This window comes from Kogia breviceps, chromosome 13 (genome assembly GCF_026419965.1).
Source record: "Kogia breviceps isolate mKogBre1 chromosome 13, mKogBre1 haplotype 1, whole genome shotgun sequence".
Lineage (NCBI taxonomy): Eukaryota > Metazoa > Chordata > Mammalia > Artiodactyla > Physeteridae > Kogia > Kogia breviceps.
In genome coordinates this window covers 65,289,008-65,303,116 of record NC_081322.1, presented here as the reverse complement: position 1 = coordinate 65,303,116, position 14,109 = coordinate 65,289,008, and the positions used below count along the sequence as shown (strand labels likewise).

General features: G+C 40.5%; 1 protein-coding gene across 2 annotated transcripts in view; it reads left to right on the top strand.

Moving 5' to 3' along the window:
- The window catches only part of MAP3K5 (mitogen-activated protein kinase kinase kinase 5), a 222,076-nt gene that overhangs the window by 152,867 nt on the left and 55,100 nt on the right, over positions 1–14,109 (top strand). For both annotated transcript variants that reach the window (XM_059083975.2, XM_059083977.2), the window contains 2 exons: positions 779–874; positions 4,503–4,584. In XM_059083975.2, the coding sequence (XP_058939958.1) occupies positions 779–874; positions 4,503–4,584 (178 nt within the window). The remainder of the gene's footprint in view (positions 1–778; positions 875–4,502; positions 4,585–14,109) is intronic.

Sequence of the window (14,109 nt, the reverse complement as noted above, 5' to 3'; positions counted from 1 at the left end):
ACAGCAGATGCAGAGGCATAAAATCGGGATTGGAGAACTACAGCCCACAGGCCAAATATGGCCCGCTGCCTGTTTTTGTAAATAAAGTTTTATTGGAACTCAGCCATGTTCATTCATTTACATATTGCCTAAGGCTGTTCCAACAGCAAAACTGAGTAGTGTGGCCTACAAAGCTTGATATATTTACTCTCTGGCCTGTTACAGAAAATAGTTGCCAACCCTTGGCATAAAAGAGCATGGTCTGACTGGTAAACTCAAAAGTGTTTCAATTTCTGTAAAGTAAACGACTTGCTGAGACCACACCAAGTGCTGTTTCATATTTCTTCACTCCTTTATAATCTCTACAATAATGAGGTGCTTTACCTGCCTCCACACATTGCCTTCCTAGCTTCGGAAGCATTTTATTGTTCGACACATCTTACAGAACCAGAATCACCAAGGTCAGTAAGCCAGTTGATATTTACGCTTTTCTTTCAAGCAGACAGTTTAGTGCTACAGCAGGCAAGACCCCTTCCCTATGCTAAGTTGTAGGACACATGGCTTGTGTGCCTACAACACCCCAGAGCAACATTATGTGCAGATACAAGCAGGAGGGCAGTGCTCAGAATATTAAATAATTTTAGTGTTGTGGTACAGGGAATGTCACTTTTTAAAGCGCTATTTATAACATTTTGGTATAAACACTGATATCATAATTGGGACAGAATATAAAAAGTATTTTTCATTACAGTACATGGAAGTATTGAGATTACTGTGAATAATTCTTTGTTTGTTTCAGTATTTCTAAATTTGAAGAACGATGCTGTTTCCTTTATGTGCTTCACAATTCTGATGATTTCCAAATCTATTTCTGTACAGAACTTCATTGTAAAAAGTACGTATTAGTCACTGTTTATGTGTGAAAAAGACTGTTCTTACCTGATCATTATTTTTAATTAATGAATGAACATGTAGCTCCTGTAAAGAATTCATGGCCATGTGCTTATTTATATAAATATTTCATTTGCACTTATATCTTATAATTATGTGGCATGTTTAACTGAGAATTTGGGGAACTTTCTTTACTAAATGAACCTTTTTCTTGGTCGTAATTTTTTTTTTTCCTTAGACAAAACATTAACCAAATTTACCAGTTAATTGACAAGTATTATGACTCGTTTTTAAAGTGCTCGTGTATTATGTGATTACCAAAAATTTCATTCTTGAATTCTTTTGAATAATCTCACCATCGTCTGCAACAGTGGCTCCTAGCTCTGGTTCATATTAGAATCAACTGGTGGGCTCTAGAAAGTGCCTGAGTCCGACCCTCGACGAATTATATTGGATTTTTAGGTGGAGGAACAACTTGAGCTAAGAGCCAGTGATGTAATCTACCCCAATAAAAGATAATCCAAAAATCCATGGACTGCATTGTATGCTTGGGTTAACTTCCCTGGGTATATTTGTCTTGAGCTAATAACTACGTAGTTCCTGGTCCCTTAGAACACAGTGGCTAATTGTGGGGACCTATAGAAGTGCGTGACAATTTAGACACCAAAGTGCAGGTAAAAGCCAGCTTGGATTTAAGATTTTGCTGGGGGTTGTTCTTTCAAATAATCACTATTTGACCCCATTATAAATGATTGATATGCTAGCTACAGTATACAGTCAATCATTTTTATCTTGGTACCAAAAATATGTATGTTTAATTTAAGATTCTTAGCTAAAGTTTTATCTTTATTATTGTAAAATGTGTAGTAGAAAGACTTGGAAATAAGAAAGAATTCCTAGCACATGTATGGTCGACTTTTCTACTTATGCTTGAATTCTCCAGGCTATTCATTTGTTTCAGTGATAATTATAGCTAAGATTTACAGAGTACTGACCTCATATCTATTTTAATCTTCAAATAAACTTTATTAGGTAGGTAATATTAATATTTTTGTTGAAAAGAGTAAAAAAAAATAGGGTCTTGGAGAGTTTAACCAGCCTATAATCATATATAGCCAAAAAGCAAAAAACCTGGGATTTGAACCAGGCACATGTTACTCCAGAATCCAAGCATCTAAAAATTACACTGTACTCCCACCCCACTAGAAATGTTATATTCTACTTAGAGAAGTTGGTGTTGAAAATTTTTGTGTGAGTAGCTGATGGAAGTCTTTACCCCAAGTCTTAAAGCCTATCTTTAAACCTAGAATTTGTTTAGGTCTTTCATGTTCTTCCTTTTGGTTGAACTTGCTTTTGTCTATAACTCATCAGGATATGTAATCTTCGTCAGAGCATACCATCATTCTGATCAGGTCTGGGATTTTCTTGTCTTGTCTTTGACCTCCGAAGAATGTATATATAGAGAATGGAAGGGTGGGGAACTAGGCATCACACGCAGACTCCACAGAGAAGCTTCCAGCTCCATAATGGACTTTGTCTATTTTGTTCATTGTCACATTCCCAAAGGCCAGAACAGGTTTTTATCCTAGTGGAAACTTGATGAGTATTTGTTGGATGGATGGATGGATGGATGGATGATTTTTTTCCTTCCTGTGTAGGAAAAAAACCAGTTCTTCCCTACTGTGTTTCTTGCCTTTGTGTCTCCTTTATTCCTCACACAAAACACTTCATTCCTGACCTTTCTGGTCCCCAGATGGGTGGAGGTTTTACCCCACAACAAGCAATTCTCTGTGACACCTACAAGTGAACTCAATCTACCTGGAGATAGAGTGGGATCTCACAGGTTAAAGGCTCAGTCCCATAAGACCCTTTCTTACCCTGACTTCAGATGCCAGTCACGATCGCAGATTATCACCTGTGCTTTAGATATACCAGCTATAGATCAGAGGTTCCAACGACCCCCTTCTTGGGTTCGCTTAATTTGCTGGAGAGGCTCACAGAACTCAGGGAAACACGTACTTACATTTACCAGTTTATTAAAGGATGTGATGCAGATGAACAGCCAGATGCAGAGATGTATAAGGTGAGGTCTGGGAGGGTCCCCAGTGCAGGAGCTTCTGTCCCTGTGGAGTTGGGGTGCATCACCCTCCCTATATGGGTATGTCCACCAACCCAGAAGCTCTCTGAACCCCCTACTATGGGGATTTTATGGAGGCTTCCTCATGTAGGAATTGCTGTTCATGTAGGCATGAACGATTATTCACTCCATTTCCAGCCCCTCTACCCTCTCTGGAGGAAGGTGGGGGAGTGAAACTGCAAATTCCAAGCTTCTAGTCGTGGCTTGGTCTTTCTTTTGACCAGCCCCCATCCAGGAGTCCACCCAGAGTCGCTTCATTAGAACAAAAGATGCTCCTGGTTCTCTACCACTTAGGAATTTACAAAGGTTTTAGGAGCCCTATGTTAGAGATGGGGTCTTAGACAAATATTAGAACACAAGAGATGCTCCTGGTGCTTTTATCACTTACAAGGGTTTTAGGAGTTCTGTGCCAGAACCTGGGGGCAGAGACCAATATTTATTTTCTAGTATCTCATAGGTACAGAGGTAGCATAACGGTTCTGAGTTGTGTTAGGGAAACTCTTCTCGTCACACGGTAACCCGCTCTTCCCTTGGGCTGGCAGTGCACAGCATCACCTGCCTGTGAGATCATCAGCCCCTGTTCACAGTGCCTTCCTTACTCCACGTCTGGGCTAGAAACCATTAGCATCCCTTCTGAATGGATAGACACAGCTAGCGTTGCAGAGGCAAGATCTGTTTCTTACCATCAGTTTTGGGGGGAGCTCTGAAATGACCTCTAGGAAGGAAAAAAAAAAAAAGAACTTTACAAGAGTAGTTCCTGAAGAAAATGTTTGTCACCAACAGAAAGGTGGCTTCTGTCACAAACATATAAGCTAGCCGTTCTGATTCCATCAGTATTTTGCAGACTGTATATATGGGACCCCACATGTGTGACACTGAGGTGCCCAGGCAGAAGATTCAGTAACTGAGATCAAATGTAGTGGCCAACACTGTGTCACAGAGTCAGCTCAGAATTTAGAGACACTATCCCAGAATCTGGGTATTTTTGTTATGTCCCATTAAAAATAGTAATATAAGCAGCAAAACAATAATAGCTAATATTTAATGAGTGCCCTGTGCTGAGCACTTTACAAGTATTACCTCAAGTCATCTTCACAACAACCTATAAGACAGATACTCAAATTTCCCATTTATAATTAAACAATGAGGCTCAGAGAGGTGGAGAAACGTGCCCCAAATCATGCAAATACTAGCAACCTTGGTATGATATTCAAGTGCACATTCTTAACATTTCTATGACCTTGTCTAGCCTTACTGTTCTAATTCTATAACATATCATGTTACTCTTACTTGAAGTGAGGCATTAGGTCAGAAATTTCTGGCAAATCCTACCAACAATATGAAAAATCATATTTTTCGCACTGGTGCTGATATTTTGTTTATTGCCTGACTCTTCTAGGTCCCATTTTTTTGCTCTGAAGTCACTTTGAAACGTGCTTGCTTATATTTAATATCTTATGTATTATGAATGACCACATACCAATTTTCATTGCAGGTTTTTTGAAATGGTGAACACCATTACCGAAGAGAAGGGGAGAAACACAGAGGAAGGAGATTGTGAAGGGGACTCCCTGGAGGTAATGACTTTGGTTTCTGAGTTCATTGTACTAAATTTCTCTGTGGCTAATTTTTTAGAATGAACTATTTAAAGCTTTACTGAAGGAAAGGGGGGTGTGTGCACGCGCGCGGTGCGCGCTTTGTGAGTAGTGACAAAGGGTAGAGAGCTCAGCCAGAGTCTGTAAGCTTTCCCTTAATGTGTAAAAGCAGCTTCTAGAATTCCTTTGGTTAAAAAGGGCTGAAAAGCAAACACTGGAGAACTCTTAGTCAGGAATACTGAGTTTTTGTATCTTACTCAGATAGTGAGTAACTATGCTTTTTCTTTGAGAGTGTTAATAACCCTCAATGCAAGAGTCACAGTGCCCTGACGCATTTTTTATTCTCCTCTGAGTTATGTTGCAATTCAGACAAGCAAAATTCAGTGAAGGGGCTTCGCTGGTGGCGCAGTGGTTGAGAGTCCGCCTGCCGATGCAGGGGACACGGGTTCGTGCCCCGGTCCGGGAGGATCCCACGTGCCGCGGAGCGGCTGGGCCCGTGAGCCATGGCCGCTGCGCCTGCGCGTCCGGAGCCCGTGCTCCGCAACGCGAGAGGCCACAGCAGTGAGAGGCCCGCGTACCGCAAAAAAAAAATTCAGTGAGAATTCTGAATGATAGAACCATTTGCGGTCCTCATTCATATGTTTATGCAGAGAACCTGAAACAATGGAGGATTAACAGAATAAAGAGCGGAGGTGATAACAATCACCCCGGTGCTGTTGCTGTCAACCGCGGTGCTTTTCCTTGTGCCTCCTAGATATAGTACACTGCAGACACCGATTCTTCGACTGTGTCCATTTTCTCCATCATCTCTTTCTGCTGTGTATAGCACAGCCTTCCACCACAGTGAGGACAGTTCTGGGGTCTTGCAAGAGAGCTGACTCTCTCAGTTGAGCATCTTCAGTGTCTGCAGGTTGACACTTCTCCAGGCGTGGTAGTGGGGCTCTGTTTTCTCCAAGCCTTTCCCAGTGTATGACTTGGGACCGAATACTGAATCCAAGCAATATTGAAATTACATTTCTAATGTTAAACTGAAATTGAAGAAACTAGAACACCAACCTGAGGGGTACACCTAGTGTATTAGATCACTTCGATAATGTCATCTCGTAGGCTAGAAGTTTTAGGTAAGCATTGAAGTAGTAGGGTAACAGTCGAGGGGAATTTAAATATAATAACCAATTGTTAATTCTGGCTGTAGTTAAGTTCTATACTTCTCTAGCAGTTGCGTAGCTTTTGATATTCCTGGGTAAGCTTAAGCCTCTTGCATTTAAGTTATAAAAAGATGATAGACCTAATTTGGAAAAAAGAAATCTTCCCCACGCACTGGCTTGCTGTCTACAGAAGTAATAGACAATACTTCTTATTTGTTATGCTTTATATTTTGCACTGCTGTATTTTCTTATTTAAGTGATTATGGTTAGGAACTAGATCTCTTGATTTCTACATCAGTGCTCTTTGACTGCACCTCATTATCTCTGTTTTTATTTGGGTTAAATTTAGAATCACTTGATACGTAGCAACTGCCAGGGTAGAAGTTAACAAAGACAATGAAAATGAAACAGTTCCATTAGTAATAAATTAACAAGTGGAGAGATTTGAAAAATCCATAAAGTTATTTTATAATATCATAAATTGCTGGGTTTACAAAAATAATAACAGTGATAGCTATCCTTTATTTCATACCCTTCTTTGAAAAACTAAATCCATCTTACAAAAAATACACATAGCACAGACAGGCTATGGTAGCCATGTCAGACAAGCTTGGTCTTCATAATTGATTGAATCAACAGTCCAGAGACTCTGCCTTAGAAACTCATTTAACCCTATGCATTGCATAACACGGCTTTAATTGCCTTAGAATTTGTGGTGAATCTGGCCAGCTGATTTTCCTAAGACTCAGTCTCCTATAATGTAAAAGGGATAGGTAGACCACTTTTCAGTGAGCTGTCAAGAAGATCCAGGGTCAAGATCTGATCTGTGTGCAGTGGTACTAGATGAGGTGGATTTTGTAAGACACCCTTCCTGATCAGACAGTTCTCCTGCAAACGCTGAGAACATTCGCCAGCCAAATATGGAGGAAAGTGCTCAGGTTTCTTCCTAGGAATATCCAGAGGGTTTTAGTAGGTCTACTGACCTCACAAAAAACAACTCATACCATAGTCCTCTCCGATTCATCAAAGTGCTCCTAACTCTCGCTTCTCAAGAAAGCACAGGTATACTATTCTTTAAAAATAATAATAATAATAATATTTATTTATTTTTATTTGGTTGTGTCAGGTCTTAGTTGCGGCCTGCAGGCTCCTTCGTTGTGGCATGTGAACTGTCAGTTACGGCATGCATGTGGGATCTAGGTCCCTGACCAGGGATCGAACCCGGGCCCCCTGCACTGGGAGCCCAGAGACTTAACCACTGCGCCACCAGGGAAGTCCCACTATCCTTTTAATGTTAGAAAAACACTCGTGTACTTCTGTCCTTTGCATTCTATCAGAATAATTTAAAGTCTGTGACATAGAATGACTTCTGCAGTATTTCCAGTGGACTGTATAGTCTATACAGTGAATTCAAGAGTACTTGTTTTAAGTATTGAAGTAATATTTTGGCTTAGTTTGCCGTTTTGCCACAACTAGTGACATTGCTGATGTTGTAGTCTTGGGTGTTCTGTTAGCATAACATTAATGATTGGATACGGTGATGTGCTGGGCTGTGAAGATGATGACATCCATCTTGGCTCTCCCTCTCACGGAATGTCCCTTCGTAGCCAGAACACCTATACAATATGAGTTATCAAATAACCTTAACTTACATTTTTACATAACTTATGGTAACTCCCTTATACCGTTGATCACATTTCTTAGCTATTTTCAACATTCTCGACTAACATTATTTTTTCAGTATTCTACATATTTAACTAAAATTAGTTCCTTAATTTCATTACCACAAACTGAACTCAAACTTCAACCCATGAATGACATAGCAAAAATAATTCCTCCTCTTCCCATTCTTTATAGTATAATCAATTAGGATTACTTTGGAGATTTGTATGCAGAATAATTATTTTCTGACCTTTACCTTCATTTGAGATAGAACTAAAATTGTTTCAATACATGTGTTAATTATTCCTGAAGCCTTTGGGTACCTTGGCCCAAAACAAAATTAAAATGTTGGAAAGATCAGATGCTTTTAAAACATTTTTAACTTCACTTGGGGTGGCATCAGCATTTGGCAAACATTAACTGTTCATGTGGTTCCATAAACCACAAATTTGAAGCTAATCCTTAGACTTCCTGGTGTTTGAAAAACTTCTTATTCGAAGCCCAAGTTAAGATTTACTTTTCTTTTTGATTTTAAAAACTGAGGTTTCTTTGAAGCATTACAGTTGTGAGAGGGATTCAGCCTCTTTCGGGTCATGGTCAGACCCCCTCCTCCAACTGATCATATCAGACTCTGCTCTAGTAAGATCCTTGTGCTGGGGTCAGTGGTCCTGGGCTCTGGCTCTGACTTTGCCAGTAGCCAGTTTTATAACTTTGGACAAAATTCTTACTCCTGCTGGGTTAAGATGGTATCATTCCTTAAATGAGAGTTGAACAAGAAGATCTTAAATGTCCTTTCCTAGCTCACATTTTTTTTATAATTTTTAAGGTTAGTATAAACTGTACCAGGTCTTTTAAATATAGCTCAATACCACTTTGAGAGGACTTTTCTGTTTTTAAACAGAAAGAGAATATAGCTCAATACCACTTTCAGAGGACTTTTCTGTTTTTAAACAGAAAGAGAAACAACTTCTTTTGATTCAAGGCCATGTTTTTTGATTCAAGGCTGTCTTTTGAAATGGAAGGGTTATGAACCCATATCTTAAATAGTTTAATGTATTAATTTGTATTGAAATCATTGAACAATTGATTACAGTTAACTATAAGAGTTCTAACACTTATCAGCTGTGGTCCCTGTTTTTGTTCTCCCAGTCTTTCATAGCTTCACCAAGGACAAGGGCATCTACACTGTTAACCAAGCCAGACACCTCAGAGCAACTTCTGCTCCAGCCTCACGCCCAGCACTTCCTCCAGTCCCTTCACACCATTCTATCAGTCCCCCATCTCAGGTCCTCAACATCTCTCCTGCGGCCTGATATCTCTCCTGCCATCAATACACTGTCCCTGCCATCACTGGAGAGATGTCTCAGGCAGATTTAATCCGGTGACTCCCCAAATTTAAAAGTTTTGTTTTGTTTTGTTTCTTAATTTTTTAAATTGGAGTACAGTTAATTTACAATGTCGTGTTAGTTTCTGCTGTACAGTAAAGTGAGTCAGTTACACATACACATATAGCCACTCTCTTTTAGATTCTATTCCCATATGGATCATTATGGAGTACTGAGTAGAGTTCCCCGTGCTATATTCAGTGATCTATTCTATATATAGTAGTGTGTATATGTCAGTCCCAACCTCCCAATTTATCCCTCCTCTCCCACTGCCCCGTTCCCCCCTTGGTAACCACACGTTTGTTTCCTACATCTGTGACTCTATTTCTGTTTTGTAAATAAGTTCATTTGTACCATTTTTTTAGATTGCACATATAAGCGATATTATATGATATTTGTCTTTCTCTCTCTGACTTAAATTCACTCAGTATGACGATCTCTAGGTCCATCCATGTCGCTGCAAATGGTATTAAAAAAATTTAAAAATGAAAATGAAAAAGCTTTGATGCTACTCTTTCTAGAAGATTTCCACACCATAGAACGGTCTTACCTCCCTGGCTGTAACTTAGCTTTCCTTTGCACTCTGTGGTCCAGCAATGCCAAACTCCTTTCCATTATTCAGACAGCCAGGCTGTTCCTGCCTCTGGGCTTGACATGCAGGTGCCAACTCCACATGCTTTTTCTGCTTTGTCCTACTTGGTGACTGTTTCCTAATTTTTTGAGATCCAGCTCAAGGGTCATTTATACTTTGAATCATTTTCAACACCCCTTCTCACTTTTCTCTGCTCTTACAACATTTTTGTCCACTCCTCTGCCCTAGCTCTTCTCATTGCCTTGTAATTCAATAGCCTGTACCAGACTGTTTACATCCCAAGGCTGGACTGTGGCCCTCTTTCCCTTTTCACCACAGTCTTGCATGGTGTCATTCAGAAGACTTAGAAGGGTTTGAAGCTGGGGAGTGACAAAACCAGAGTTGTTTAAACCATATCTCAAACTGGGGAGTGGGGGATATGGATTGCAGGGGGGCAGAGTAAATGCTGGGAAATGAGCTTGAAGATTGTTTAATCAATGTTAAATCCATAATCAAGCTGAATACCATAATCAAGCCACTCTCAACCCATTCTCTTCATGTCTCTCTCTCTCTCTCTCTTTCACTCTCTCTTTTAGTTCCTTGAAAAAACCATAAATTACTGAGGTCCTTTGGTGTTCAATACAGAATATGTTGTCTCCCTCCTCATGCCTCTCCCAAACATACATATATTCTCCCTCCCTTTTCCCCTCCTCCTCCTTTTTCTTTAATGCATTTGTAATATTTACCTCACTGTTTTATCAAAATGGGCATATAATTGACACAAGCCTCAGGTAATCATAGCAGCTGGCCCTGTGAACCTGTTTATATGTAGTTTCCAGGGTGCATAGAGAGGAAGTTTCCCCCTTGTGGGATGGGTTAGGGACAAGCAAGATAAAAGGAATGTTTTCCTTTTACTCAAACATCTGCCGGATGATGAAATACCTTACCGTTTCTTCTTCTGTTGATTTGTCTCACACACATTAACAGCAAATTATGGCTTAGAATTCATTTAAATCAATTCAGAGTCATCCAGTAGCACACTGGTTTGTTTTTCTTTGGCATCCTATTTCTATTTTTGTACAGCTCTCAAGTCGAACATCCACAGTTACTGCACTGCCTGAGAAAAGCTATCACTTCTGGTGTTGTATGATAAGAATATCAGTTTGTTACTCATTCATCTATTCTGTTGCGAGAAAAAAACCTTTTTCCTCCACCACCTCAGGTTCAGTGATTGGGAGCCTGCAAATTAACTGACGAAAGACAGGTTACAGAAGGAAAGACAACGTTTATTTCTGTACGAGGGAACACACAGAGAAGTGATTCCTGAACAACTAGAGTTAAGAGTTTATTTATCTTAATAAGAAAAGTTCTTAATAGGACTTCAAGGGAAAGCAACGTGGTGGGAAACTAATGAGAAACAAGTGGAAGGTACTGAAAGTTTTGAAAAGGTTTGGTTTAGTAATTTCTTATCCAGGTATAAGTGGTCCTAAACCTCCTGGAGAGGGGATTATGGCAGCTATATTTTCAAGAGACTTTGCTTAAGTCAGCAAAAGAAGTTTAGATAAGGTTTTTTTTCCACAGCTGCTATTTATTCAGATGTTTTCAGCTTAAAATAATCTTGGTACCACATTAGTGGGTCCAAGTGGATTCTATCAATTCACTCAACAAATGTTTATTGGACACCTGTGGAAGGTACTTTCTAGGTGCTGGGGATCCAGCAGAGAACAAAATACAGAAAATCCCTGTCTTCACTGAGCTTACAGTATAGTGGGAGACTGATAATAAATAAGTGAAATACATGCTATATTTGATAATGATCAGTATAAAGGAGAAAAAGTAAGCAGGGAAGGATTTAGGAAGTTACAGTGAAACAGGGTGTATAATTTTAGACAAGGAAGCCAGGGAAGGCTCCTTGAGAAGGGAAGGTCTGAGTAAAGATCTGAGGGAGGAGAGAGCTCTGAGATTAGATATTTGTACCTACAGCGTTTTTCCTATTCTATTAATGCTATTAGTAGCATTAATGTTTTCATTAATTATGAAATGAATTAATGTAGTTATTAATGTTTTCAGCATTTACATATTACTAAGGCAATTAGACTGAAAATCAGCAAAGCTATCATTTGGCTCTTTGAGGTGACTGCTCAGCTGAGGTAATTAAGTGCGGGGGGAAGTTCATGGCTTTTTAGAAGGTGGCTGTTTGACTGTGGGTCCCTGGACGGTGCAAGGACTAAGTGAGTCATCACTTTGTTGTTTGGCCTTGTCGGGACTGCCTTCCTACGCTCCTCCCGGTGCCAGTTTAGGCAGTTGTGGGCAGGCAACAAGAGAGGGCTGATTCTAGAAGCGTTCTCATCGCTGCTTCAGAATGCAGCGGTCTCCCTCGGCAACAGCCTGAGTTGCTAACCCTTTGCCGTAGAAATAGAATGCGAGCTATATAAGCAGTGTAATTTTATTCTTATTTTTTAAAATACTGAATTCCCCCTGTCCCCACCTTCCTTTTTCTACCTACTTGTCATTTAACGGACCCTGCCTTCCCTTGGCTTTTGGCCAATGCTCTGTTCTACTTTTTCTGGCCATCACATAGATAATTCTCTCTTCTTGTAGATAAGAGCAGTTTTCTCAAGCCTGCTTTTTCAATTTATATCTCTATATTGTAAGAATAGGAAAAAGGGGTTAAAAAAGAAGGAGAAACCAAGCGGCAACTACCCATTGGAATGGTTTTCAGTTTCATTGAAAGCCCTTTTGATTTTTACCATGACCACTTCATTTAACAGGAGTCAACTTCTATACTTAATATTGTCTTTTTAAAAAAAGAATAGTCTGTTGATGCTTTACATTCCTTAGGGAAACTAAAACTTGAGCGGTTTCATCAAGGCTTATAGATTCTTCTCTACTTTAAGTAAGTATCCCTGTGGCAAAGCTCCTTTCAATCAAAAATAAATGGATAGGGCTTCCCTGGTGGCGCAGTGGTTGAGAGTCCGCCTGCCGATGCAGGGGACGCGGGTTCGTGCCCCGGTCCGGGAGGAACCCACGTGCCGCGGAGCGGCTGGGCCCGTGAGCCGTGGCCGCTGAGCCTGCGCGTCCGGAGCCTGTGCTCCGCAACGGGAGAGGCCACAACAGTGAGAGGCCCGCGTACCGCAAAAAAAATAAATAAATAAAATAAATAAATAAATGGATAGCAACATTAAATGTTTTGTTTTGGCACCCGGTTTTTAAAACGGTTCTCATCAATTTTTTTATAGCCTGATTGATTAATTAAGCCAATGATCACTGATCCTCTACTACAAGCCAGATATGTCTAAGACTAGGGACAGAGAAATTAAAGTCCTGGTTCTCAGAGAGCTCAGAGTGCAGACTGGAATGCAGATTTGGGTAAGAGAAGAGTGAACAAAGTGTGAGCGAGTGAGGGCAGAAGGCCTTGGAAGCATATCAGACCAGAATTTAACCCAGCTTTTGAGGGTCAGGTGGACAGTTCAAGAAAGCTTCCTTGTTTTGAAGGCAGAATTACCTAGGTAGAAAACGCATATGTGTAAAGGCACAAAGATCTGTGGAACCTCCCTGGGAATTCTGGGGGGACACTGATGAGATAGGAGGTTAGACACAGAGGCAGCAATAAGGTCCTGAAGGGCATTGATGCCAGGCTAAGGAGTTTGGATTTGATCCAGAAAGTCATGAGGAACCGATAAAGCAGAGGCAGTGGTATGAACATGGAAAGCTCACTTTGGAACTTTGAACTTTGGAAAGTTCACTGTCCACTTAATGGAGAATGAATTAGGGAACAGGGCAACAAGAGAGGAGAGGACAGGGAGGCCAGTTAAGAGTCTGTAGAATTAGTACAGAAGCAAGGAAGGCCTGAAATGAGGCAAGAGCAGTGAGGATTAACGTGGTGGCATTTGGCAATCAGTTGGATGTGGGAAGTAAGGGAAATGGAAGAATGGAGTCTAAGATGGCCAAGAGGTGTCTACTGTATGCTTGAATAAGTGAATGGGTGTTCAGTGGATATTGACAGTGTGCTGGAACATCTTTACAGTACTGGTGTTTGGAACCAGAACTAAGATCTAAGATGCAGCTCTCATGCCGTAAAAGGATTTTCTTTCCGAATTGGCAGTAGAAAGAACAGAAAACTTGGAACCTGATGAGCTAGCTGGTTTAAACCACTGCTCTGACATATTTTCAGTGGAAGATACTTTTCATCATTTGTAAATTGGAGCTAATCATAGACCTTCCCTACTATGACAAAGGCTTATGATGACCATCAAATGAGGTAGGTTATTGAAAGCTGGTTTTTTTTCTTTTAATTATAGTGCATTCTAATAATGTAAGGTGGTGGTAGTACTAGGTTCAGTGTACAGATTTCCGTCCCTTTGATAGGCCACACTGGCAAAGAGGAGCTACTTTGGTGATGGTCCCTGTCCTGTCTCCTGCCAGCCTGGGTCCTGGCTGGTAGATTTCCAGCATGCATAGTACAGCATGGTGGAAGTCCAGGCCGCAGGAGTTGGGTGTAGAGACTTGGACTCCTTCAAGTGGAATTTTGGGACTATGTTTACTGCCTCTTTGCTGGAGTTTTATCTTCTAGTGTGGGGAAATTGCTAAAGGATCCCTGTTTCCTATCCTCTCATCCTGTAAACATATCTAGTTTTCTCCTCTGGTCTAACACAGCCTTCAACCATATATTAGGTAGCTAAGCTAGGAGTATTCTCTATTGTACATTGGGTACAGTGCTGCCACCAGGCAAGTAGACACC